We start from the raw sequence: 27942 nt of genomic DNA on the forward strand, positions 1-27942 counted from the left end.
CCATATAGAAATCTTTTTGTTTAGTTTTCTTTCAAATAAGACGATAGATAGTTAAACACAAATTTATTTTTAAAATATTTATTCATGTAAAAATAGAGAACATAATTTCGAAAGATATAATTTAGGGACTATAATATTATGCGGTTACACTTTAAGTGTTTAACGTGTTATGAAATAAAATAAAAAGTTATAGGATATCAAATAAAACAATATTTACAAATGAGTCTACAACTACTGCTGGTAAGATAGGCTGAATGATTATTATGAATGGCAAGGCGAAGAGGTTATTCCATTAAAATTAACCGTAACAATTACATTTAGTGTAAACGATGATTTTTAAGTTGGATAATACATAATATCAACTATTATGACATTTAACAACCACAAGCAAAATATACATAATAGTTAAGTCTCTTATCTCAAATGCAAATGGCATACCGATGCTTGTTTCATAATAATATAATATGCCGATTACCTTTCTCCATTCCAAAAATCGTGATTTAACCCAATACTTCTACTATATCGGAATGGCACGCCATTTTACACTAGAAACACTAAATGTATCATATTATTATGCCTAAATAACATAGGTACTTATAAATTATTACTTTTATCTTTCCGGACTAGTATTTTTAACAATAAATAAACATGTTATTACTCAAAATTCAAGTACAGTCTTTAGATTATTAAACTACGTTTTACGTGAAATGTATAAGTTTTAATTATTTATTTACAATAAAAACCTAGCAGAGAGAATAATAAAGACTTAAATTAGGTTTTTCGAGTGATCACAACTTGCAATATATGGATTATGATTAGCTTAATTTTCTCGTAAACAAAATAATTTATTAATGTAAGTAACATCAAGCTTCAGTCGATACAGGGTTTTTTAATACTAAGACTACTTGGCCAGCAGGCAGTGCCTTCAAGGCCGCCCACGCTTGAGTACGAGTGAAACCTTCGAAGGACTGTCCGCCTGCGGAAAGAAGTTCAGCTCCAACTATAACGCGACCGCTTTGGGCCGCGGCTCCACCTGAAATATTTAAGATACAATTTTAACTTTGTTATTTTACATCTTAACGAATTATAAATAGTTAAAAATATATATTACAAAAAAAAAAACAAATATTCACCGTATGTGTACTAACAGACTTACATCTATACTAATCTATGCCTACGCTTTATTCAACTTGAGACAAATTTTACATCGCCAAATTATTTGATCTAATCTACATGAGTAACAAATCCAAACAAATTTGTTTCCGGATAAGTAATAGCTAAACTAAAATTTCAAAAACTTACGAATTGGCATTATCGATAAAATTATTGACGTTTAAATTGTATATATTTTATGTATAAAAAACCGACAACATATTTGTTACGTATGGTTTTATAATAAACAAATAAAAAAATAAAAACAGTTACCTGCAAATAGCTTTTTAATAGTAAGTGCGCGATCTCCATTGGGTGAGTCTCGACCACCATCGAGACCGAATCCTAAGCCAGCGCCACCTCCCGCCTTCTCCAAAACAACTGTCACAACCGATCCAGATGTTATGTTATCACCCTTGTATGCTTTATTTAGATCCAGTTGACCCTTCGACTCCGCTGTTAAAGAAAGTATTATGTAAATTATATGGTTAGCTATTATGACATAGTATATCGGCAGCGTGGCCTTCTTTTTTGTATATTATTAAATTTTTAACAGTTAGATATTATCCTAATGGCAATGAAGACAAATCAATCGAATTAAGAATAATTAAATTTCGTACAGCCAAAACAGTACAACAGTAACAGTAAGTACAGTACAGAAAAAATATTAACATACCATTTTCAGAGCCGCATTCCATGAAACTGCCTTGTGTATCGTTTTCAATTTCAATTACAACTTCAGGTCGTTGTTCCTGTAATATAATTTAATTCATGAAAAAAATATATGCGTGTATATTGTGTGAAGATTTTTTTTTTCACAACAATTCAAAAACGATTATGTGTCGTCGATTGCATTCCCTCCCTATTGCAATTATTGTAAAGTATAATCTAACAATTCCCGAATTATGATAAAATGCTGATCGCTGATTGTGTATTACAGATATATATATACAAGCCGAAATAAAGTGTAAAATACACTACTTTGCCTTCAAAGCTGCGGCATATTCAGGTGTGATGCTGTTTAGGTTAATATGTATATTATAGGTACATATTATAATGTATTTTTTCACTAAAATAATTACCTTTAAAATTGAAACAGACTGGGCGTGTGTAAGTCCAGTAGTAGAGCAACCATTAATACTCCGAACTTTAGTTCCTTTTTCAATGCCTGCTTTGGCTGCTATACTATCGGACAAAACCCGATGTACCTAGAAAAACAAATTTTGATTATTATCATTCACATAATTCAGAATCGTATTAATTCATGTTTTTATTATCGTTTTACGAATTTATGACTCACCGTAACATCTTTTGCCTCACAATCTATTCCTCCAGCTAAAATAAGGCCTACACCTGTCCCATTTCCTTTTTTAAGGTGGTAAGTTTGAGTTTTGATGATTGTACTACTTCTTGCGTTATTGGGCTTAGCTTTAGGTGTTTGTAAAGCAGTGCTATTATTAACACTTACATTATTATTTTTTGATCTAGCAGTCATAGCATCATCTAGTACCTTCTGTGATTTAAAATCAGTGTTATTGTTTTCCTCATTTCTCCATTTTCCAGATATAATATTATGTTTGGAATTTTGCTTAATATTTTCTGAGCTTTTTCTTTTGTTTAAGTTTGTATTATAATCTTCTAAACCAGCTTTATTAATTTCGTTCATTATTTTGTCTTTAATAACACATGGCATTTCATCATTTTTATCTGTTTCAAGCGGCAAACTGTTTTGTTTATTTTTATTACTAGTTGATGAATTACGCTTCAATCTTGTATTTTTAAAGTCTGATTTTCGCTGCCGAATAGTTATTTCACTGTCAGAGTCAGAGTCACTTTCAACAATTACCTTGTTACGTCGTCTGGTTTCGCCTTTATTCGTTATTGCACTCACTGTAGACGGGAGCGTAGAAAGGCGTTCAGACGTTTTATGTTCGGGACTCGGTGATCTGTCATGTGACTCATGAGAGAATTTAGTTTCAATAACAGGTGACTTTAGAGTTATATCTCTACCACTTCGACATTTTGCAGAAGCAAGTATATTGCGTCGATTTATAGTGTCAACGTTATATGTTTTTGAAACTCGTCTCTTATCTGAGTCAGCTACAGAACTTTCCAATGAACTACAGCTTGCTTGAGATCCTGATGTAGCCGCTGAACCAGCAGATGAACTAAGAGATACATTTGTATCGGATGACACTGAACGGCAAACTTTTCTCTTAATGAATTCATTGTTACTTTTATCGATACTTATAGGTTTTGCTAAAAATTCTGACTTAGAATGAAGGTAAGTTGCATAGTGTGAAATTCTTGGAGACATACGAGAATTATCAGACTCGATGTTGTCTAAGTTATGCATAGGTGACGATGCAGAAGACCGATAACTGGATTGTGTGGAACTCATTGCAGAATCATTGTCACTATCGACAACTTCAGTAGCTGTACAAATTTTTACTTCGACATTTTTAAAATCGTTAGCATGATTAAAACCATTCCTGTTGAATTGTTTATATTGAGGTGAATAATTAAATAGAGTAGCTCTTGCCAAATCTGTAGTACTTCTTTGAGGTTTTTGGGCTGAATATAAATTACCATTTTTACTTATTGTATCAATCTTTTCAGCAAATTTTCGTTCAGGTGTAGATTCCTTTGATAAGCAAGATGGAGTGTAAACTTGTAAAGATTTCCTTTTGAATGCAGGTGAATATTTAGGAATATTGTTTGGTAAAAAATTTGTTTTCCATTTATTTTCGTTAAAAGTAGATGGCTTAGAGCTCTTAACAATAGTGTCGTTTTTAATTTCTGGCTTGGAATATTTTTGTAAAAATGTCTTTGAAAGATTATCTTGTACTTTTATTTCAGGTAAATCAACAATGGGAGATTGCATTTCAGGTATGGCTAGGCCTCGAAGTTTTGACATCGATTTTTTTCTCTGTTCTATTAGATACTCTAGATTGGATTTATGTGATCCGGTGCTATTCGTACTATCTTCACTAATACTGCGACTGTGGAAACCAGGTCGAGAGAATAATGCTTCCGAAGTTAAAGTTGTCGTGCTTCCATAAAATAATGGCTTGTGTAAATCAGATTCATTATTTATTTTGTTAGATTTCATTTCAACTTTAGAAATTTCGACACCTCCTAACACTTCTGGTCTTTCTGAATGTCTTTTGTATATACAAGGACTTTCATCAAGGTTGTCTTGTGATTTAGTCAATCGTCTATCTAAGGATGATATTTCGGAATAGTTTTTAGCATAGGGTGTAACACTTTTTCTAAGAGTTGAATGGCTCCTTACTGGAAGAGTGCCACACTTATCTAAGCGATCTGAAGACATTGCATGGTCCGATGAAAACATCGCAATTTTGTCCTTAACGCTAGCTTCGCTTCTCGCATCTTGCGTTCTCAACATGTAGGAGAACCGTGGACGAGTGCCAGGCCAGCCCGCCGGCATACGAGGTGGTAATCTTGTTGGTAGATCTGGCGTTTTCTCAATTGCATCTGAAGGCGTTTCGACACCATCGGGCGGTTGGCGTGGACAAGTCGGTACTGGTGTCTCATCGTTTGAAAGACTTTTGTCTTCAGCATCACTTCTGCTGACACGATCTGAAAACAACAGATAAGATATCATAAAATAAAAGCTTTAGATCGTTTAGAACTCGTGTAATTATGGTGAAGCAGACGCAAAAAACTACAGCCTATTAAAAGTAATCCTACCGGTTTTAAACATGTCAACGCATCATAAAAACTTTGATCACTGGTTTATATATACATCGTGTTTCGAGATTTAAGTATAATTATTGCAGTTCTTTGTGGAGATAAATAGTATAGATATTTATTGAGTAGTCATCAAGGGTCCTTGACTCGCTAATATTTACGCAAGTTATGTCAATATTGGAAACGTTGAGACTACATGATTCACCGTTCTATTATTGCTGACCATTGACTAATCTATCCTCTGATGACATGTGTCATTGATACCGTCAAAAAAATCATAAAATTAAATCTAAAATTATTTTTTGTACCTAAACAATAATAAGTTATTTGCACTAATAAAAATAAGTGACAATCATATGGTTTAACAAGCACGTTATCAATACCTTCTTTTTCTTCTTCAATTGGATGGAGAGATCGCGAATGTCGAATTTTAATAATTGTATAAGTCTTGGTGTGAAGCACAAGCAACTTTTGGGTGTACATATTTTAAAATTAATTTAAAATTAAAACGTGACTGCGCACTTTGTGAAAACTAATTTCATGAAGATGTTATTATTCTTGTAATTGTTCGTAAACTGGCCTTTGTATCGGTATGGCACACTTTGAAATATTTGCACAAGTGTTTACATTGAATGTACTTTTGTTCTCGATATAATTATTTTATCCATTTTCATGTAGGCAATCACAAATATACTCACTAATACATAAAGACATTGAACTGATTTGTTCAGTTGCAAATCTGCACTACGTGGTACTTTGAATATGTATTTTGTATGATACACAATAGCCTTCTGTCGCCAATTTTTAAATATAAAAACTAATTTTTTGTTCCACAACCAGAATGTCCCAAATTATTGGTTTATGTAAAAATAGAAGTTAAAGAAAAGACTCAATAAAAACAAAAATTTAATTTTAAAGTGGAAATGTAAAGCCATTACTTTGCATTTATACATAATAATATGGACTGCTTTTAATCTTTTCACTTTTACGTCAGCCAGTTCTGTTAAATATACAGTTATAATAAATAATACCTTCAATAAAATATGATACAAAGTAAATTAAACATTCACATTTACAAAGCTACAACTTCTAAAAAAAAGTACTATCTCGGAAATTGTGTACAATGCGATGTTGAATTATTAAATTTAAAATTTGAGCATGTAATTATCACCAATATTAATTACTAAAATGTAAAGTTATATTTTATAATATATTTTTAAGAAAAAAATTAATTCTTTTTTCGAGATATTTTTGAAATCTTTTATAATGTATAAGACGGAAAACAAATGAATAAGTAATAATTTTTAGGTTCAAACAAATTTAAAAAAATATGAAATAACTTAATTATTACGCATTTACTACAAAAAAAAACATGATGACACTTTAAATGCAATAAAATGCTCCTTTTATTTAAAAATATGTATACCAACCAAGTAGTGACATAGAGCGCCTCGGTAGCCTCCTTGTATCCAGCATTGTGTAACTTTTAATAAGCTCCCGAGGTAAAGTAATTTGCATCAATTCATAACACTGCACTTTCGTTTATGAAACCAGTTTTTGATTGCGTTCATTCACAAAACATTTACTTTCTTCGCTTTGGGAAAAACTTACGAAAACAATGGCAACGAACAAAAAAACGAAAGGATCTTAAACCTGATATTCCATACTCAGGCGAGGAAGATCAAAAATGGAATGCGGAACACTTCCATTTCAGGCCGAAATAACAGTTATTTAAGATAGGGCTGTGCAGTGTGCGTGCTGCGTGTGTGCGCCCACAAAGACTCATGAGCGGCGTGCGCGGTGCCGCCGCGGCCGAGCGCGATGCACTAAGTCGCCGGTTCGCCACGGACTTGCAGAAATTTGCAGCGTCGCCGCCCTTGACGGGGGCGTTGCTCCGGACCAGGGACGGACACTGCGCTGCGCACGCGACTCCCCCGCACCCTTCACCGACCACATCGAACTTGCAGGACCACACCACCTACAGGATCATTTTCCACTAGGACTAGCTACTTATAAACACAACCACGAATACAACCCATAAGCGCAAAATCAAAAATACCACTCATAATAAACATGTTTAGGAAAACGTGTCTCGAAAATATATTTATTTATTCCGCTCCCACGTCTATACGTTTGTGCAATGTACTGGTCAAGACATCTTTGTTGTTCTAGTTCAAGCTTGGCAAGTATACCTGTGCTTAGATCACTAAATCTTTGGCTATTTTTAGAGGAAGGCGTTGGAGGGCGGCGACCGAGCGCGCACACAGACGGCGCTCGCGCACTACAGATGTCAGGGTCGCGGCGCCCCTTGCTATGCTCTACTTCCGTTTATATGTTTTTGTGTGTGTATAAGAGCTTTGTTCACCAGCTTTTACTTACGGTCAAACTTAAAACAAGAAGTAAAAGTATTAAACACATTTTAATATAAATCTTCTTTCTCACTCTACAATTAATAAATTCAATTACATTTTTAATTTAAATGCAATAAAATGCTTCATTTATGAATTGGCACGGCTACAACGGGTAAGTTATTTATCTATTAAATTGAATTTGGCAAGCTTTCTTTTAAATCCCTCGCTGCATACAAGTAGAGGACGGAGCGGATAGAATGCGCAGAGATGACGTCGGCGCGGTCGCGGAGGCTGGAATGCCGGAGCCCTCTCGTCCCTCGCAATCTGAACCGCTCCGACGTGTTTGCTGACTTGTTTGCACATTTTTTTACATTCTCCTCTTTTCATTAAATACTGTATACTATTTAGTTATATGTCGGCGCACATGCGACGCGTGGGAATTTATTAAATTCTTCAATGGAAGTGAAATTTGGTGAAACATAATTTATATACAGTATCATATTATGCTATTATTAGCATTGACGTTATTATCGTTGAAATGTTTATAAATTTCAACTTTAGATATTGATTGATACTTCAATAAATTAATTATCGACGTGCACAATGGACGTTCTAAATTAAGTAACGGACAAACGGCGTCTCGAATATTGAATCATCAGTTTCATCGATTATTCAAATAATAGACCAAGAACGAGACTATGAAATGGATAAGTGAAAGAAAGTTCAATCGATTTCACTTTCAAACTAAATTAACTTTCTCCAATGACATGTCTTACATAATATTACCTGAGATAAAACAAGACATAATCGCAACATTTAAATCTAAAGGTCGTCAAGTCAAACACAAAATCTCTTTGTTTTGTTTGTTAGATATATAATTAGGCAGTTAAACTACGGTTAATTATTTTCAATATATATACATCGCATGTTTGTAGACGACTATGAAAAAGCAAAATAAACTCTATCCCGAAAAGGTTTTGATGGCTCGTTTTCGAAGGAAAATAATATGAAAGACGACGGATTTAATTCACATTCCATTAAATCTACACAATAATTTAATATCAAATTTTCAACCACCATTGTACGCTGTACACCAACTTACAACCCTATAACATCCGCATTAGTATTGCATATTGCAGTCAGTCCGCTCTCAAAGCTTTTTGTTGGCCTTTCAAAGAAAATTCCACGACTTCAATTTTAAACGGCAATAAGATAAGTTTATTGCGGATGACATTCCTAAATTTCTTTGCTGCAAATATGATAATAATTAAAGCTTCTATCTGAAGAAAGATAAAGATCGAGACGTATGTTTTAATAATTTTAATTGATATCTCCGGCGTGCAAGAACGTATTGTTAACCAGCGACAGCGAAGGTGAAAGAATTGCCAATCACTTTCAATCATAAAATGTCAGTCTGAAATTGCATTTGTGGCATGCAGAATGTTTAACAATGTATGCGGCAGGTCGCCCTCGTTACATTATTGGTCGGCCAACGGAAAACAGGAATTCAACTGGCCTTACTTTCTTCGAGATTCTTTATGTAGTTATAATTAAATAGCTGATAAAAACTTATTTTTTTAAACTCTTTGTGAGCTTTTTTCTTCAAGTTTGTGACGTTTGCATTAAGGTTATATTTAGATTTAAGTTGTACCCACTTGAAATGGAATTTCACGTTGTGTCACGTAAAAATATTATGTAAAGTTGTAAAAATTTAAATTGTGTAAACTCACCATTCCAGAAACTTTTATCGAATGAAGACTTTCGTTTACTCGAATCGTTGTCAATGCGTGGTTTTCTGAAAAAAATATTAACATATGCATAATTGATTGAAAGTTGAATATGATTTATATAATTAAAATACACTTATAATAATAAAGCAAACAAATCCATTGTAATGATATATACATAACAATTTATATAACTAAGAAATAATAAACGTTGTGATAAAATGCAGTGAGCTTTTTAAATAAATTTGTATGTTTTATAGTACAAGTTAAATAAATTACTCATTTTTTTGATGTATTGCAAGAAATATTAAAAATAAACTTTCTTCCGTTCCATAATAGCCTATATACTTTAAAAGTAATTAATATTGCTTTGATACGGCCTGAACAGATAGATAGAGGAATTGCGAGGCTGAAATAAGATAACACTACAGTGATCGTTATCATCCATTAGCAATATTAAAAGTATTGTTTCTTGCATTTTACTACAAAAAAACACTATGCCAAGCGAACTGTTTAAACTTCAACAATTATCTACTTTCTTTACTGCTAGAAACATTCGTAATAGTAGATATACATCTGTTGTTTGTGTGTAAACTTAATCCATCACGAGTTTAGTGGTGTGTAGAGATTTAAAGCAATTGACTGTAAGTGACCAATTTAAGTAATAGCGACGATTAGCAACTCACGAGTTTTCCGCATCCACTCATTTATAATAATTGTTTATACTTTTTAACGACACCATAAATTATAATATTCTCATCTAAGCGACGATTATGGTATATTCTTCTTCAATATGATAATTGTATAATATGCTTTTAAACATAAATATATTTATTATTGAAAAAACATTTAGTTTTCGCAGTATGTATGTTTGCGAATGCGACACGCTATTTTTTATTTTTATAAATTATCTTTCGCCCTTTCTTTTTTTACGTCATGGTGGGTAAATGAGCGGGAGGTTCGCGTGATGGTAAGCGATCTCCACCCTCCATGAATATTACAACAACACAACAACAGAGGTATTACCTCTGCGACAGCGATGTCTGCTTTAAATGGGTATTGGGTAAGGAAAAGATTGACGACTGAAAAGAAGAAATGAACTGAGAATTAAGCGAAGGGAAAAGCAAACTCCGTCTCCTCCACTCACTAAACGAAACACAGTAGCACGCCTCTATTTCATCCCGATCTTCTGTAGGGGAATGGAACTTTTCCGGTGCGAGTTGGCCCAAATTGTTCCGCAGCGTGCTCTTCTCCCACATTTCTAACTATCTCCAAATACAATAATCATATTATAAAATCTCGATGTTAATTAAAGACAAACAAGCAAAAACACAATCACGTTTATAAAATTACTAGTTTGAATTCCGTTCGGACATTCTCAATGTATCGTACGAAAAGAATTAATGGAAATTATGAATTATTGTTTGTTTATGTTGGAGAAAGAGTAGGTACCTATGCGGCACGTGCGGTCAATAATTTGTTATCATCACGTATTTACTGGGAATCTTGAGTTGTGGCTTCGCATTTCATAATATTTGTGATTTATGACTCACATTCTATATCTGAATACATTATCGTACCAGTTATCGATGTCTTAAATAAATTGAAATGTCTTATAAATCAAATCAACTACTTATAGTGAAACCCCAATCAATTATTAAAACAATATATACGTAAAATTTAACTTATTTTGAACGGGATAAATGTATACTTTAGGAATTAATTTGCCTTTCATTGAAAAGTTTCTGTTTTCAACATGAATAAATGAAAAATAATTAATATATAAAAGTACAGTGTCCATTATTAATTCCATATAAAAGAAGTTAAACATTCTCCATTCATGGACTTAACTTTAAGAGCTTTGAAATCATTACTTTCGATATAAATATCAAACGGGTATGTTAATTAAAAAGTCACAAAATTGAATGTAAATAACATGGAATCAAGACGCAAGCTGCTATCTACAAAATGTCAGGGTCCATCGGAAATTCTCAAAGAACAGATTCAAAATGCCAGCAATCCGCAACGAAGACGAAATACCTTACCAAATATTTGAAATAGTTGTATAATATTGCTACCATATCGTGTGCCAATGGAAGAAAATAAAGGAACAAAAAAAGGCTTTTATTATAAAGGTCTCTCTTAGTGGCATATGTTTTACGTAGGGCATAGAATGTTACTAACCAACCAAATATAAAATAGAGCTTTCTTTGTTCAGTTTGTACTTATTATGGTATAATAACATGAGTAACAATCGTAAACCGTCGTATTTCATTCCTAACTCAAAACGGAATACCTATATTTGGCTTGTAGAAATTGTAAGCAACAATTATTATGGTTATATGAACGTTCTTATACGATAAAATCGGTATCAAGTATGAAATACCCAGTGAGTCGCGAAAGTATGGTCGAGCTTGAGCGTGGCCTAACCTAGGTTAACCGCATCGTGATCCCTCCCCTCTCCCAGCTCCCCTTGCGCTTGCGCAGCCGCATACCTCTCGCTTACCGGAAAACCTTCACGATTCTTTTACAGCCAATATTGGATCGTAAATATAGATCTCAGTCAAGATTAAACACATATATGGCATATAAATATAAAAATCACTTATATTTATTTTACACGATAATCAGACTTTATTGTAATTTATGATACTTTTCTTTGTTTCTTATTTTTAAATTGTAAAATGCACTATACAACTTCAATTAATCTTTGACATTCACAACAACAAATTAGTTTTAAAACAAAATATTAAACTGAATTCAAATCAATTTCTTATTTAAAATGTTATAAGCGCTATCCACTCATCTATTTAAAGTCGGTGCCAGTCAAGTCCACTGAGTATCTAGTAACCGATTTAAAAAAAACGGTTTGCGATTGTCGATAACATTGACGAATATACAACTTTCGTTCTAGGAAATCGGCTAAAAATAATATTCTTTTTCATTTCTGTTCATGACGAAACCTTTAAATACAATGAAAAACTTGTGTTGAATCAGCACATGACTGTAAGAATGCCCTTCTTAAATAATTATTGCTCTCATTACGTGCACTAAACAATTTTCTTTCTTCATTTAGGCCTCTTTGCTGTGCTTCTGTAGTACAAAACGAGTCAAGAAATATTAACACGCGTTTCTTCACACGGTCTGTATTTTCTTGAACTAAATTGTTCCTGTTATGAGATTCCTTCCTAAGTAACAACCTGACCGAATTATTACCAAAGCCAATCGACAGTATAGGATATTAGTGTTGTACGAGGTAGGTTAAAAAATTGCCGAGATTTACTTACCGTATCTTCAATTTAAATCAAGGTTAACCAGTTCATATGAATATTTTAACAAAATCAACAGTATTTTGTGTAAAATCACTTTTTCTTATAGTGCGAGACTACGAAAAACTGGCAAGCACAATTTTTTTTTGTTCTGTTAATGTCGATATTATAAATATAATATTTAAATATCGCGAGATGAGTAAGAAGTTTTTCACACAATTCTAGTCAAGACAGTCTTTACATACCTATACACAAATATTTTAAATTCACTCAGTTAGGAGTTATATATTACTCAGAACTAAGAAAATTTTATAATATTTATAACTGTGTGTAAAAATTTATTGCTATGTCAGTGGTAGTGTTAAAGCACAATTCACAGACATTAAAACATATTATAATGTCAAATTTGCTATTTAGTACCCAATTAACAAATTGCAGTTTCGGTCAAAAGCAGTTTTAATCTTTTGCAAACATTTCGTTTGTTCATGTATTTGTAATTTGTTAATAATTAATAACCGTATGTTTCAACAGAAAATCTAAAATAAATAAAAGCGTTTGTGATATTTTCGCATATTAAATTTATGCTATAGCCGACAACCTAATTACCTCATCATTTGTGTAGAGATCAATGTCCTCGTATTTTATTGGAATAAATTTAAAAAGTCTGACCATTTTAAATATGGCTTCATTTAGAAAGAATCATTGAGTTGCTTAAGATACAGTTTATATGCAAAGAACTGTTGGCTGTAAATTCAGCAACCAAACCGGCTCTGAACTATATGTCTCGCTTCTTCTAAACTATTAGTATGCATAACACGTTATTCGCCAGTGACATCGGAATCATATACCTAATATTATTATCTCTGAATTATAAAACACTTAAGGACAAACCGGTATCCACAATCCAGTTCATGTAGATCACATTGAGCTTTACAACCTTCCCTTTTAGTCTACGGAGTTATAAATAAACAACTAGTTGCATTTGTTTTTTCTGTGTGTTTATCTTTTCTTATGCATTTGGTTCTCATGGATATCTTTAGACCATTTTCATACATAATGCAATCTATACAAAGTATAGGTACCTTATCAATTTATAAAATTAAAAAATTTATTCAACTTTATCAAAAATAAAACAAAATACTTTATCAATCACGGCAACAATGAGTTAAAAGTATTTTATATTGCGTTGGATAAATCAGCTTATTATTTACAAAGTTATTTTCATTATAGTATAGTGTATTATTACAATCTAGAACCGATTATTTACTCTGTGCCACATTATTTGAACTTCTTGGATGCATTTAATTATAAAGCTGTTTTAACAGAGGCAAAATACCATTTTCTTATTGGACGTTATTTTATTAGACCAAATTGAAAGAACGATTTTCAAATAAAAAATATAACCGATTAGTTCCTAATCTATAAGAAAAACATTATAATTGCAAAGTTCTTTCTCAATTTGAAGTCTAACGAAACTTCAAACCTAATTATCAGGAAGAAATTTGTGTTCGTTTTACTGTTGAATAACGCAACGCTTGAGGAACTTTATAACTTATGTAACACTTGTGCTGAACCTTGCATCACAATTGAATCCACTGAGTTAATTAAATAATATTATGAATTAAATTCGCTTAATAAAACATAGAAGTTAAAAATCATCATATATAGATAAAAGCCTAAATTAAGTGTGTAAGAAAGTAAAGTTAAATCTCATTAAATCCCGTCAGTATTTAATCAAATGTAACATAATGCATGCATTTAACATAATGCAATTCTTACATAATGCATGATTATCAGTCAACTTTCGATTTATTTTGTGCAATGCTCTACATAAAGTACTATTATGCATATTAATTGACGAACGCCTTTAAAACAATCAAAGAATGAGGCTCACACCTTCATATTTAAAAAACCTAGCGTTAAATGTTTTTAAATGTGAACACGAACACTTACTTTATAACTACGTTCTACAGGTATCTATATAAACCATATTTGATGTAGAGAAGGTTTTCTAAGCTATTTTCTTATACTATATATAGTCAAGAACGCCATTGTATAAATTAATTTATATGTTATCGTCGTATTATAAGATTTCAAAGAAACTTTCCGATTGCAATAGCATATTTTTAACTTGAATGAAAATTTTAAAACACTTATACTAATACAAATTAAATCAGAGCCAGTCAATTAGGTTCATTTTAATGAAATGCTTATCTATGATATTGATTTACATTTATTTTTTTATTTTCTCTGAGACTCTCTCTTTAAAAACTTTCATTTTAAAGTACGTTTTTTTATGTGATTCAAAATTTTGTTTGTATTACACCTGCTCGAGTTGTTAAAACTTATCGGACTCTTATATTTTTTATTCAAATAAGCATATCATAATTTGTTGAAATTGGATCAATAAGAGAATAACGCAATAAGGTACACATTGCAATGACATCCTCGTACCGTTAGCGGGACACTTCTCGGAATCTCATTGCACTTCATTACCTATAAGCCTGAAGGTTCACCGCAAAAAATATATGCAGTCCCACACTACACATCATTGGCCGACGACATACTGTTATATTCTCGTTATCTCGTATAAATACTCGCCTTTTGCTGATATATTGCTCTCAAACGACAGTTTATAAGCCTTCGTATTAATTTCATAAAAATGTTCTCACACAACTTTGTTGCCTTATAGTAAATGCAATTTCTAATACTACTTGGTCGTTGATTGGTCGTTAATATAGGATTGACAAAAGTACATTAATATATCGAATGGTTCAAAACGAAATCCAAAAATCCTGTGTTCATTTACTTGCTGAACGCTATTAACTTCAATTATATAACAAGATATAAAAAAAAAAATATTTCGATAAATAGTTAATGTTATTTCGATAAGTAGTCAATAATTCGGTACTCAGGCAATTTCATATTCAAAACAGACCGACAACGGATAGTATTGCTAATCAATATTTACTGCACATTTTGCAAGTATTTTACGCAAACATTTACATATTCAGTAACCAGAATTTGTAATTAAAATGCATTGTATTTTAATGACATCTCTTTACAATTGTAACACTAAAACAAGCATAATATATATAATATACATATTTAAGACTATTGTTACTTCAATTGTTTACAACTTATTGAAGTTACTGTATATTCTTCTAGCAGAGGTTAACGCCATTTAGAGGCATCTAATAAGTTTAAACATTAAAGAGTAAATATTTGAGTTCACTCACTTTAAATGTGCAAATAGCTAAATGGACTTTCATAAGCGGGACATCCAACAAATAAGAATAATGGAGCACGCGTGTAAACAGAGCCGCTTCGAACAGTTGTCACCACACCTTGGCTCGGGCGACATAACATATATATCCTACACTCTTGAGCCTACAACATATGTTAAATATACAAGATCAAGGCACATCTCGCCGCTTCCGCTTCTTACATGTGGAATTCCTAACTTTGAAACGCGTACTGGTTTGCGGATACGTAGCCGCATTACTGCAATTTCGCAAGCTTTCCCAGTTATTGTATTTAATTACTCGTCTGAGCATTAAACTCTTCGAAGCATCTGTCGACTTTCATCATTTTGTTCAAATGACTAGTGAGTAAACATAAACCTAATTGAAGCGTGGGTGTTAAAATGTTAGTGGAATATCGTAAGTAATCGATAGTATCATTGTGATCGATGTGCCTGATTTAAACACAGGAGAAAGTACGACGTTGCGTGCATAAATTTAATAACAGTATTAGATGTATTGGATGTCAGAGACAAGGTCCACGAGATGCAGGGCCAAGCGACGCAGACACACCAGTACCGTTATTCCGGCTCCACATAGCGCCGACAAGGCGTCATGATCAAACCACTTAGTTAAAGATTATCTTCAAATCATGTCGGACAATATTGACTATCAATTGTGGGACACTTGGCTATTATATTCAAAACTATGATAATTGTTTTATACGGGATTAACATGCTATGTATTAATATATATATATTTAGATTGACCTTATTTCTGGTGTATGTTTTGTTATTAATATATCATGGGCACAGATAACATAATACTATAATGGGTATATAACGAAAAATAAGATACATTGACCTTTTTAAAATAATATGTTTTGTTTTAGAATGGAATTTAAATAGCATTTATTATATTTGTTGTCTTCAAAACTTACACGTATGACGTAGATGTCTTTAATAAGCTGAGCAAATAATGTTATCCATTGCAAAATATTATATGCAAATGAAACCGCATACTATCTTCTTTGCACAAACATTTCCTTATCAGCAAAACTCGTAAGTAGCATGCAACTAGTTCAATGACCGTCGTTGTATAGTTTAGAATTTACAATTGATCACAACAACCTGCCCCTTGTCCTAGAAATACAGACGTGTGTCAGCGGATTCTTGGCAAACCATCGCAATACCGGAGCGTTCCACACGCTCATAGAATACGCCAATAATATTGAAAGTAACGTCTACTAAGTATAGAAGAATAAAGATATGCGAGCTATGACCTCGAAAGGCAAAGCGTTGTCTTAAATGACTTGCATTAAAAACAAAAACGCTGCCACAAAATTATTCTAATTTATGCTAGAATGCTATGAATTGTTTTGAAGCCACTCCCAAATAGGTATCTGAGTACTGCACTGGCGTTGCTTACGATCAATTATGGACATTAATACTTATCAATTACTAGATGATGGCTTTAAAGTTTAAACGCTATCGTAATGCCCCATATTCCTCACGTTTTCTCTTTCAAATTCGAGAATGTGGGTCACAATCACGATGCGGACGTTACTTGATTATCTCGAACATGAATGTATTACCACTGTACCACCAATTTACGCAGAACACTTGAAAGGCAAAAATAAATTATTGCAATATAAGGTATGGAGAAAATGCAACACTAAAAAAGTGGTGAAAAATTATCTGTTATATAGGTACATTACTCTTCATAATTATATACTTAGGTACATTATTTAAAAGCACTTTAGCAGTATGTCGCCTCACTCTCACAATTTGGAATGCAGAGAGCACTTCTACTGTTGATATTATGCGTGTACATTTTCTTTACCTATGTACTATATGTATGCTGAATAGAATTTTGTAATTCCATCGAAGGGGAAGGAACTCTTAACACTGTAGCTAAGAGAATTTACTGAAAATTGTTTTGTATTGTTGTAATGTAGTTAACATGTAAAGCTGTTACATTTAATACAATTAAACAAATAGATTACAAATAAACAAATAGATAAATAATCTTCCATTAATTTAAAAAAAAAGAGCATATACAACTGAATATCGAATCGTCGATATTATATTCTCGGGTACTGTAAGCGGATTTTTTTATATTACTGAACGCAGTTTTCTGTCTCTCAAAATTTTATTCGCTTCGTGTAAAGCTATACCTTTAGCATTATTTATAATCTTGCAGTATTAAGACTACTTTCCTTTCTGGTGGAATTACAAAATATCACCCTGTATACAAAGGTGTTATAAGTATAACAGTAATTAAACTTCTTAACTGTACTATATTATCAAAATTAATCATTGAAAGTGTTCTTGTATTACATAGCCACCGCAACCGTATCAACTACATATGAACTGTTATTCGGTGGGTGTAGTCAGTAGTGGCAATTAGAATGTTGAGTATCGGCCACTATATGACTATAGCCGTTCAATGACTTTATAGAGCCTCTAAAAAGCTCCATACAAGCTACACTTCAAGTTTATTAAAAACGATTTATTGCAAAACTTGATTAACAATTCGTATATATCTTACTAATGATGGAAAAGCCAATTGAGTTGATTAAATTTGATTCGATACACTGTCCAAACATTATACATAAAAAATCCACTCATATTTCAACTTTGCGTGCGACCTGATTAGATCGTACTAGATCAGCGTAACATTCCATTGAAGTAATTAACATGTATTTAATTAGTACGAGATATTTTAAATACACCGAAATGTTGATTGCCGTATAACTACAACATAAGATTACATTGCTTGCTATAAACTTGCGATTTTTATTAGATAGAAACGAAAATATAAACTATTAAGCGATGATGGAAAATGATAACTATTTGGTATTTAGATAAACAGACGAGCGGAATTCTTTGAAGGATATTCATTCAAATAGAACATTTCGTACATGAAAAGATCGTTGTATGTTCACGTACAAAATATATAACGATTCATAGCAGACGTAAATATCACTTAATTGTAGTCGCACATTGAAATTTGCATTACAATTTTATTCCGATAATCTATTGCAATTTGAGTTAATACTGCAAAAAGGAGCAGGTGTATAAGTTCTCAATGTTTAATAGACAGGTGGAAGTAAAAAATTCAAACGTCTACTCAACTATATATGGTAATCGTAAAGTATTATTACAAATTATTTTATTCCATTAAAGTTTTCAAGTTATAACTAATGATTTAATTCGTTGTCGAACAACCTGACTTACACACACAACGACATTGATTTAATTAATAAAAAATCGTGATACCACTTCTCTGCCAACTACACATTAGAATAAGCACGTCAATGACCTTTATCATTTCTGTGTCAATTTCGTGTCATTTGAAAAATACGATTTATTTAGAAAAGTTTTTTCCTTTACGCATTTCAAATAATGGTTTCTTGTATTTTTTCCCGACTCTTACATAATATAATTACATCTATAACGTCACAAAATGGCTCGAAATCAATCTGTCTGTTCTTAATTGTATCGCATAGTAGTAACATTTTCACAAAAATTTTAAAGCAAGCTCTATCTCCAGCTCACATAATAAAATCATATACATAACAGGCGTTTGGAATATTCCTTGTGTTTTGTTTAAGTAGATTGTAATGATCTAATACCGCAAATACCATTTACAGTTATTCTCTACGAGGACCGTTTGTCTCGTCAATAAATCATTCATATTTCAGTGAGCACATCTCGTTCGAAGCTCACAAAACCAGCCAGGTTTCTATTACAGTTACTTTATCCCTAAGATTTCTTGTGTTTCTCCCAGAGGCGTGCGGGTCGCAGCGGTCAGATGTCAATCATTTTCGAAGATTTACAATAGAAATCAAAACATACCAGACTGACCTGCAACTAACGGTTTCTATAGAGATACTATCGGTCTTAATGCAATCAATTTTGTTTATTCACATTTCGCAGACTGTGTAACTAATACGAGTGCAGTGCCGTGTTTACATGATGGAATTTTGCTATACCTTAATTGATTACAAGACGCCGAAACCGCGTCATGTATTTTCAAATGGATGAAGGGGAATAAACCTATTCTTATTTTATTTATGTACAATATATTCTGTAATATTTACTTTTATTGCGTTCAAAACATTGCTTTATTAGTTTCGGAAATAATTTAGTTTAAGCCATGAACAAACGCGTTTGGGTATAAATTGTAAATTTCGTGTATGCTCACAGGCGGTTATCGAAATGTAACTACACTCAGTGTCGCTAGTGTTCAATAGCACAGTATGTACAACAATACTGATGCTATTATCTTTTCAAAGGGGTTCTATTCACGAGTTTAAAGCTCGTGATATCGGCATAGTTCGTTTCTATGTACACCGTCTATACATGTCGGTGGGCACACAATGGCTGGGTGCACAAGGCTGCTTGTATTTTCAGGGTGAGCGGTGAGGGGCTAGGGGTGCAGTTGGCCGTTACCACCCGCCTTTGCCACCCGCCATTGTACTAGTTTGTATGAAAATACAGAAAACTTTCCATGTGTGTCACCATTCCAAATAAAATATTCTTTTCTTTCTTTATCTGCTGTTCCTATGCAACTAGTAAAAGTATTGTTTGCGTAGAAAAATATGAAAATGCGACGTAACCCGTAACTCTATAGAGTTCTTTCTCGCTAGCGCTTTGTTACCGAGATTGTAATTTAAGATCATTACGTCTATAAGTATTTGTCCCAGATATGACCTCATGAAACGTTTTCGATGGCTTAAGTTCCGGTTAGTTTTATCAAAGTTGTCAATGTCTAGATTTGTTTTAAATAAATAGTATAAACTGTATAAACTAAAAGTAATATATAAAAACTAAAGTTATCTAAATGTAATTTTGTCAAATATTTATTACACGTATGTATAGATTGTATATATTTTAGATTAGAATTGTTTCAAACCGTAAGAGGAAAACAAAAAAACAGCTTTCCATTCAGTAGCTTACTGTATTTGTAATACCATACCAATCTATAAGTTTGAAATATTATCTCGTAGTAATCAACGAGTTGTCGTTAATCGACGTTTCAATTGCTAATAACGATTAGTTCTCGAGTGAAAATGTACTTTCTTCAGTTGGTAGCGGTTAAACAAGATTAGTAGAAAACTTTTTGTTGCAATTTTATCTAGATTTTGTATTTTGGGTTACTGATACCGATTCTTATGACATTTTGTGTTAATAATATCGAGTAGGTCTAAGAATCGGCCTACATCTATTTTTCGTATCCCTAAATAATAAAAAAAGTTAGAACAAAATTTGCCCAGTCAGTAATATATTATATATTGTACTACTTATAATTCGTCTCCGTCGTATTTAATGAGAAACGGCGTTTGACGTGTGACTTATATTGCATTTAATTTACACATGAATAGGTCACCATATTTAACGTCTAATGAGGAAGCGAGACCAATAACGGATACGACAGAACAAATCTCTTGACCGCATATTATTTACACTGGAATGTTGCCTGCCTATTGTTTACTCAAATACCAAATGTCATGGTTTACTTAGGAAACTGTTGGTATTTATTAATTTTCTTGTGGAATGTTGATGGATTATATTGCTGAGCACACGTAAAATGTGAACGTGTCAAATTATAATAATTTATGTTAAGCCTTTATACTAAAATTTTCAGCGTCACACAAACGAATTCCACTTATAATAAATACTTACGCATTGTCGGTGACGTCGCTGGATTCGTCCAATTCACCTATAGTATCTAAGGATGCACCCGAGCCATCTTCTCTGTTCTCTACTGGGGGAGGTGGCGGTGCTGTTGTGGGGCGGATACAGGCTGGTGCCTCAGAAGTGCTTTCTACAAATTGGCTCTTCGGGACAAAATCAATCAAACGAGGTAGAATCTCCGGTACAGAGTTTTCTTCCGCCTTTTCAGTAGACTTATTATTCATCTCTGCTTCAGAACGTTGCAGCCAAGTTTCAATGCAATTTTTTTTGGTGGGTGTTAAGAGTTGATCGATAATCGGCGTCGAGGATAGCTCTGGGATAGGAATAGGTCTCCGTTTTCTTTCGCTGGCAGAGCGTTCAACTTTGGTATTTCTTGGCATGGGTTTTGGTTTTTCTTGTATAACTTCTTGGTTATTGTTCACAGAGTCCTTTAATGTAGATTTAGGTGCAGCATTTTCATCCACAGTGTTATTATTTTTATCACTTTGCGGCATTTTATTCTGAATTGAAATAAAATCTTTAGAAATTGCTGTATTAGATTGTACAATATTTTTATTTTTCGATTCCTGTATCAATGTATATTTTTCAACTTTTCTATCACTAGCATCAATCTTTTGTTCCTTAATTTTTTTGTTTGCCAAATCTTTCAAAATATTGTTATCAATGTTTTCGATACTGTTCAACACTTTCTGGATATCTATCGATTTTTGTTGCATTATAGGTGTAGATGGTATACTATTTTCCACAGAGTTTGCCATGGAGCCTAATCTATCAATTACTGTAGATATTGAACTACCTGTGTCATCAGACTCTGCATCAGCCATAGCGAGGCAACGTTCCCATTCGTTGGATAATAAGTCAATGTAGACTTCCGCTTCCGGTGGAATCGCCTTTCCATCTGAGAGACGTCGTACTAAACGGCGAACTTCTTCAGGTGATCCCTTTTTAAGACAAGCAAGGCTTTCTTTATTTTGACGAAATAAGTGACTATCAAAAGAGGATTTCCGTGATAGTTTTATTACTGCTGATGAAGAATTTTGATTGTTTACGGAATTTTCCATTTTCGATTGCTTTTCCATATTTACAAGGGTATTTTGCTCACCAACAGTTTGCAGAGTTGATTTGTCTTTAAAGGAATTTTTCTTTCCCAATTTTCTTGGAGGAACCGGGGGTGGTAGAGTGGTAGGCCTCGTTATTTCATGTTGTAGGCTACTTCTATCTATTTCTTTTTCGGCGATAGTATTATTGTCCATTTTATCTTCTGATTCAAAGTGTCTTACTAATAGTGTTAATTTTTCATCTGAATCTTTAAGTCTTCGCACGCAATCTATTCTGGTCAGGTCGGAAACGGAGACCCCATCTATGGCTAATATTTCGTCACCGGGAATTAGTTTTCCCCAAGGGGCAATTGCTTTCGCTGCTGGACTATCGTCTGCACATGATTGAACAAGTAACCTTCTGACTTTCTCAGCAGCAGCTGATCCACCCTCAAATTTAAGGCCGAGGCCGAGTCTCGCCCCACGTGGTCTCTGTACAATTATTTCAGCCGCACCACTAGCCGCCCCAACAGTAAGAATAGTTACGAAACTTGGGTCCCGAACCGCAGGCTTGGTGTCGCCCACCGGTACTATAGTAATAAACTCCTCTGCAACTGCGCCTGTCTCCATGCCGCGTTCAACGCGCCGCAACCTTTTTTAGGCACGGCTTTCAGGACCGGATCTGTAGAAAAATAAAATTTTGGTTAAAGTTCTAATTTTGACGTACTCAGTGGAATCTAATATATAATATAAATTACAAAAGATAAGATAAATGTCAAATTACGCAAGGTTATGATGAACTTTTGCGGTTACTTTATAACATTTTGACTCAATCTTATGTTGGTAAGTAGTTATGTGTGTATATGGCTCATCGTTTTAGAATTCTCATTAAAAGTTCCGTTTCGCAATTCACGAAATACACTTTGCATTGTTTTTACTTTCTTTTTTCTTTATTACCTCATTTCATTATTTATACCTACATATTTATGTCTAGTATGGGTAAGATTTTATGTTAGATATTAATAATAACATGAATTGTTAAGAGCACTTCAGAAGAAATTATATCTTATTATTTTTATATATAGTTAACAATGTATTTAACTCTTCAATGTATTATGAAGAGTTAAATACATTGTTCGTTACAGTACCAATTTAAAAACAGTTTTCTAAGAAAAGTGTAAACATTTTAGACATACTAAAATCTTACTTCCCACTCGCTATTAAAGAAAACTTTCGACGATCGATATGAAAGTATTACGAGCGTGTTTGAGAACGCAAACAGTCACATCATTGGATGACAGAGATGTGGGTCACTAGTACTGAAGCCAATACCAGATGCGGTTTACCAGGTTTGTGGAGATCGAGATATTAACATGGCGTCAAGGACTGTGCACGATCCACGAAATAATGTCTTACTTTCATAAATTTTCCTTCGGATTATTATATATCAGAGCTATCGAATTATTGCTATCATATGCAAACAAATACTGAGTTATAATTATAATGCAATTTTTTTTATTTCAACAATTCTTACCGAAAAAACATTTTAGTTACCTTTGTTTATTATTATAAACAATTATATATTGTATATTAACTAGAGAAACTTCTTAGCACTATTACTACTATCTATTCCTTGGACGACGTTAAATGTTCTTGGTCATAATTTAGAAACAATTCACGTAAAGGAGTATTGCACTTTACAAATGACCTCGGCATGTATTCGCCAAAATGCGAACGTTGAATCACAGTTTTCGTTACACGTGACGCTACTGAATAAACAGGGAAAAAAAGGTTTTTCCTAAGGTTATCTTCCATTGTTTCCTTTCCCTTCACTTAGTGGAAGAATTAGAAATAAGTATTATTAATATAATATAATATATATATGTAATATTAATAATACTTATTTCTATATGCACATATATATAATATGTTATCGGACATCCGAATAAGCCGGTAATCTGTTAATTGTAAAGCAATACGCAAAATGTGTGAATGTATAATATCGTTTATTTCATACTTTGCGTAGGTATTCTATACAATGCCCAATACGCAGCCGGTAATTCCAGATTTCACCTACTACGCCCAGTTGAAAAAAATTCACCCCACAATTTTATGGAAATAACATGAGTAACTGGTGTAAACAACCGCTTCTACGGTACGAGCATTTATTTGTACATTTAAAAATTTTCAATAATTTATAAGCCTTTTAAAAGAGAAACAACTCAGCGGAGAAATAAACCTACATAATTAGTAAATTTGATAAGCAGAAAATTTACGATATCTTATCACAGTTTGCATTTATTTTGCAGTATGCTCAGATATATTTCTCACGCCATCAACGAACACCGTTATGCTATAAACATTATTGTACATCATATACATAAACACTGATAATAACATTAAGGTTTATGAATATTCATGCCGATTATATAGCGCTTGATTTGTATTGTTCATCTGAGAAATATGATAGTTTCACAGTTTGTGAATAACTGGGCTAGCTAGTTTTTATATGAAGGTTAAAAATTACGACTGTAAACACACTTCGAGCTTATATCAATGATATTAAGCTAAATAGGAATTTATATTAAGCGTATAACTAACATAAATTAAATGGCATTATTAAAATGCTTTATAAATGGGAAGACGAAAGACGCGGACTCGAATCCCGCTTTATAATTGAATTTTTTCTACGCTTTAAATTTTTTTTACCCAGTTTCTATTAAAGCGCAATACTTGAACAAAAACAAACCTATAATTTGCGGATATTGTACAATAAATAGAAGTATGCTAATTAACCATTAACATGTCTAATATACATTAACATTCATATGCATATTCATTGTTAGTATTGCCATTAAGCGATAGGTATTTCATTTTTATTTTCTTAGAGATCATAACTGTACCTACCTACCTACTTTTGTATAGTTTAAAAGTCGCTCAAACTAACTAATGTTTCTGTTTACTTTAACAAAACATTATTTTGTATAGGTGTAATAAATAATTTCAATGCAGAAACATTATTTGAAGCTCATAACCAAATTCTTCATTTACGTAATCAATTTAAATTTAAGGCCAATGATGTGCTTCAAAATAAAATTAATATCTACTAAAATACGATAAATAGATCTTGAGCTGAGTAAGGTCAATCTCCTTTCAAATCTCCTTCAAAAACTTAATAAGTTTCAAGTATTTTACATGCGACTCGCGAAAATATTACAACATCCGTTATTATGTAAAAATATAATATTTTCTAAACATTTTGCAATTTATTGGTATTAGCTTTCGAACCTGTGACTCTATTGGCACGCGACATTTACATAGCGGCTCGGCAGGTTGGCTCGTTAAAGCCACACCAAGCTACAATTATTTCGTTTAATATTCATAAATAACTAAGCTTAGAATTCAGTCTATATGCATTTTCCATAGGTAAATGTATAATTTAAATAAAAAACGAGTACATAGAACGCATGTATGCATGCATAGAATTCACCATAATTTCGAACTTTGAGATAATATCATGCTTTTCGAATAATTTGATTGGATATAAAAATTATTTATGTAAGTTTAAATAAATGAATCATTACTCATACGACTTTAATTGGTAACAAACTGCAATCATTCATAATACAAATGATGGGGGTTAAAGTATATACCTTTAACACCGCGACCTACTAAATTTATTCTAAATAAAAGTAATACATATATGCTAATTATTTCTGCTATTTTTATCGAAATTTGTTATCTATAAATATCTATTATAATATTGAATAAATTTTTAACTTTCATTTCGTATTTTGGTTATAATTATAAAAAGATAAGTGATATTTCAAATGCTTTTGAACGAATTTATTTTCTACCTCTTTTCGAAAGTCAACCTATCAATCATTCGAAATGAGAAAACGGAATTAAAATGGAATTAAGGAAATTAAAAATCTATTTTTAGAGCGAGGCATTTTTATTCCAATTATTATGATTTACCTTGTGTCAAGAACAACAATAGCATTTTAATAATGTTATCTAAGATTACTCGTTGAATAAGAAGAATGAATGGTCAAACAGTAGAGTGGGCGTCTTTCGCATGACATCAGATATTTGCTACGGTCACGTCGCAAAACTAAACGAAGAGGTTAACATCCTATCGAGTCTCACTAGCTCAAAGCAGATATTTTAAACTCAATAACATTCTCTTGTGAATTGGTTGTAAACAAGTGCATGCTTATAATATTGTTTAAATTTTAAAGCTCGTATTATAGAATTATGAATCTATTATTTAATATTCTATTAGAGCCTTAGAGGTACAGCGCAGACTAACAATTGCATTGATTTAATTGTGCAATTAAAACTTAAGTGTATAACTTATTGCATCAAAAGTCCATTGAGATTTGTAGTGTGTAGGATATATAATTCATCGACCGTATTACTGTATGATAATCTTTTAATACATGATTATAAAAATTAATATGTACACATATATTAATCCAAAAAATAGAAATATTAATACATAAACGGTTAAAATGAGTAGTTTATTATTAAAATAAACAAAATACATTTATGAACTAATGAAAACATTTGCAAAATATAGCTATTTGTGATTGTATCTTACTGATATATTTCAGATAATTAAGGGTCAATTTTTATGAAGAAACAAAATCGTAAATACACATTAAACAACTTAATATAAAAATAATAACAAGACGCTCGGATACGCCGAGCTTATGTAAATCGAATATTAATGAACGATGATTTCATCCTATGAGATTCATAGTGTTACCTGTGGATTTATATTGCAAAAATATGTTAATAATAATTTACTGTTACGTTAGTAATCGATATACGATTATAACTTCCGCGACGCAAAACCAGTTAACTGAAATGCCATAAGGTTTCTCCTAAAAATTATAACGAATATCAAAATGCATGTAGCTTCCTAAATCTTATAATTAATAACTAGAACCGCACTATTTACAAAACATAAAAAGAAATATTTATTATAGCAGTACCACAACACAAATAATAATGAACAGTTATGAAAATAAAGGGATATTAAATAAAGGGGTAATTTACATGAAATAAAACCTTGAAACATTAGTGTTACGCCCTTACGGGCGGGCAGTAAAGAAAACTCTCGCCTGAACGAGTGGAAAACACGATTCAGGGAGCTACGCAGGCCGCGCGGCTAAACCGGGATACCCGGGAACGTAGCGAGCGGTGCCTCACTACCGCCCCAAAACTCATTACGCGCACGCGGTGTTCACTTCGATCCCACCCCGCATCCCGTACGGAGCTCCTCCTTGTTTACCTAGCCTATCCTATTAACTTATTCTAGTTATTTTTTACTCACCACAATAATATTTGTGCGATGGCTATAAATCACGTTCCCATCCACGTAAGTCACTCGTAGTGAGTTCGATCACAACTCAAAACATTTTAGCTTCCGAGCTCGCGGTACTAAAATGATAATAAAAGTTAGATGAATGCAACGGTGCGGTTTGGCGTGTCGCGCACGGGGAAACGCGGGCGGGCGTCGCGACTTCGGCGGCACAGAGCGGCGTATGCGTGCGCGCTGGCGGTGGGGCCGACCGGTCGCAACCGGGCCGCGCTCTCACCGGCCCAAGCGCCCTGCTACTATGTACTACAATCGCACTTGACACGGTCCCGCCGCTTAAGAAAGTTTCACAGTTCTATGTCACCTATTCTCAGTATTGTAAATCAGGACTTGGATTACTCTCCTATTCAAACAGATATATC

General features: G+C 32.8%; 1 protein-coding gene across 1 annotated transcript; it reads right to left on the bottom strand.

Moving 5' to 3' along the window:
* Positions 1-62: 62 nt before the first annotated feature.
* Positions 63-27942, bottom strand: LOC119829494. Its single transcript, XM_038352023.1, has 8 exons — positions 27536-27942; positions 21146-22876; positions 8948-9012; positions 2453-4755; positions 2235-2360; positions 1829-1904; positions 1426-1608; positions 63-1033 (listed from the first exon to the last, which is right to left on the bottom strand). Exons 2-8 carry the CDS (start codon positions 22822-22824, stop codon positions 864-866), a joined length of 4602 nt encoding a protein of 1533 aa, XP_038207951.1. The 5' UTR covers positions 22825-22876; positions 27536-27942; the 3' UTR covers positions 63-863.

The sequence above is a fragment of the Zerene cesonia genome, chromosome 10, assembly GCF_012273895.1.
Source record: "Zerene cesonia ecotype Mississippi chromosome 10, Zerene_cesonia_1.1, whole genome shotgun sequence".
Classification (NCBI taxonomy): Eukaryota; Metazoa; Arthropoda; class Insecta; order Lepidoptera; family Pieridae; genus Zerene; species Zerene cesonia.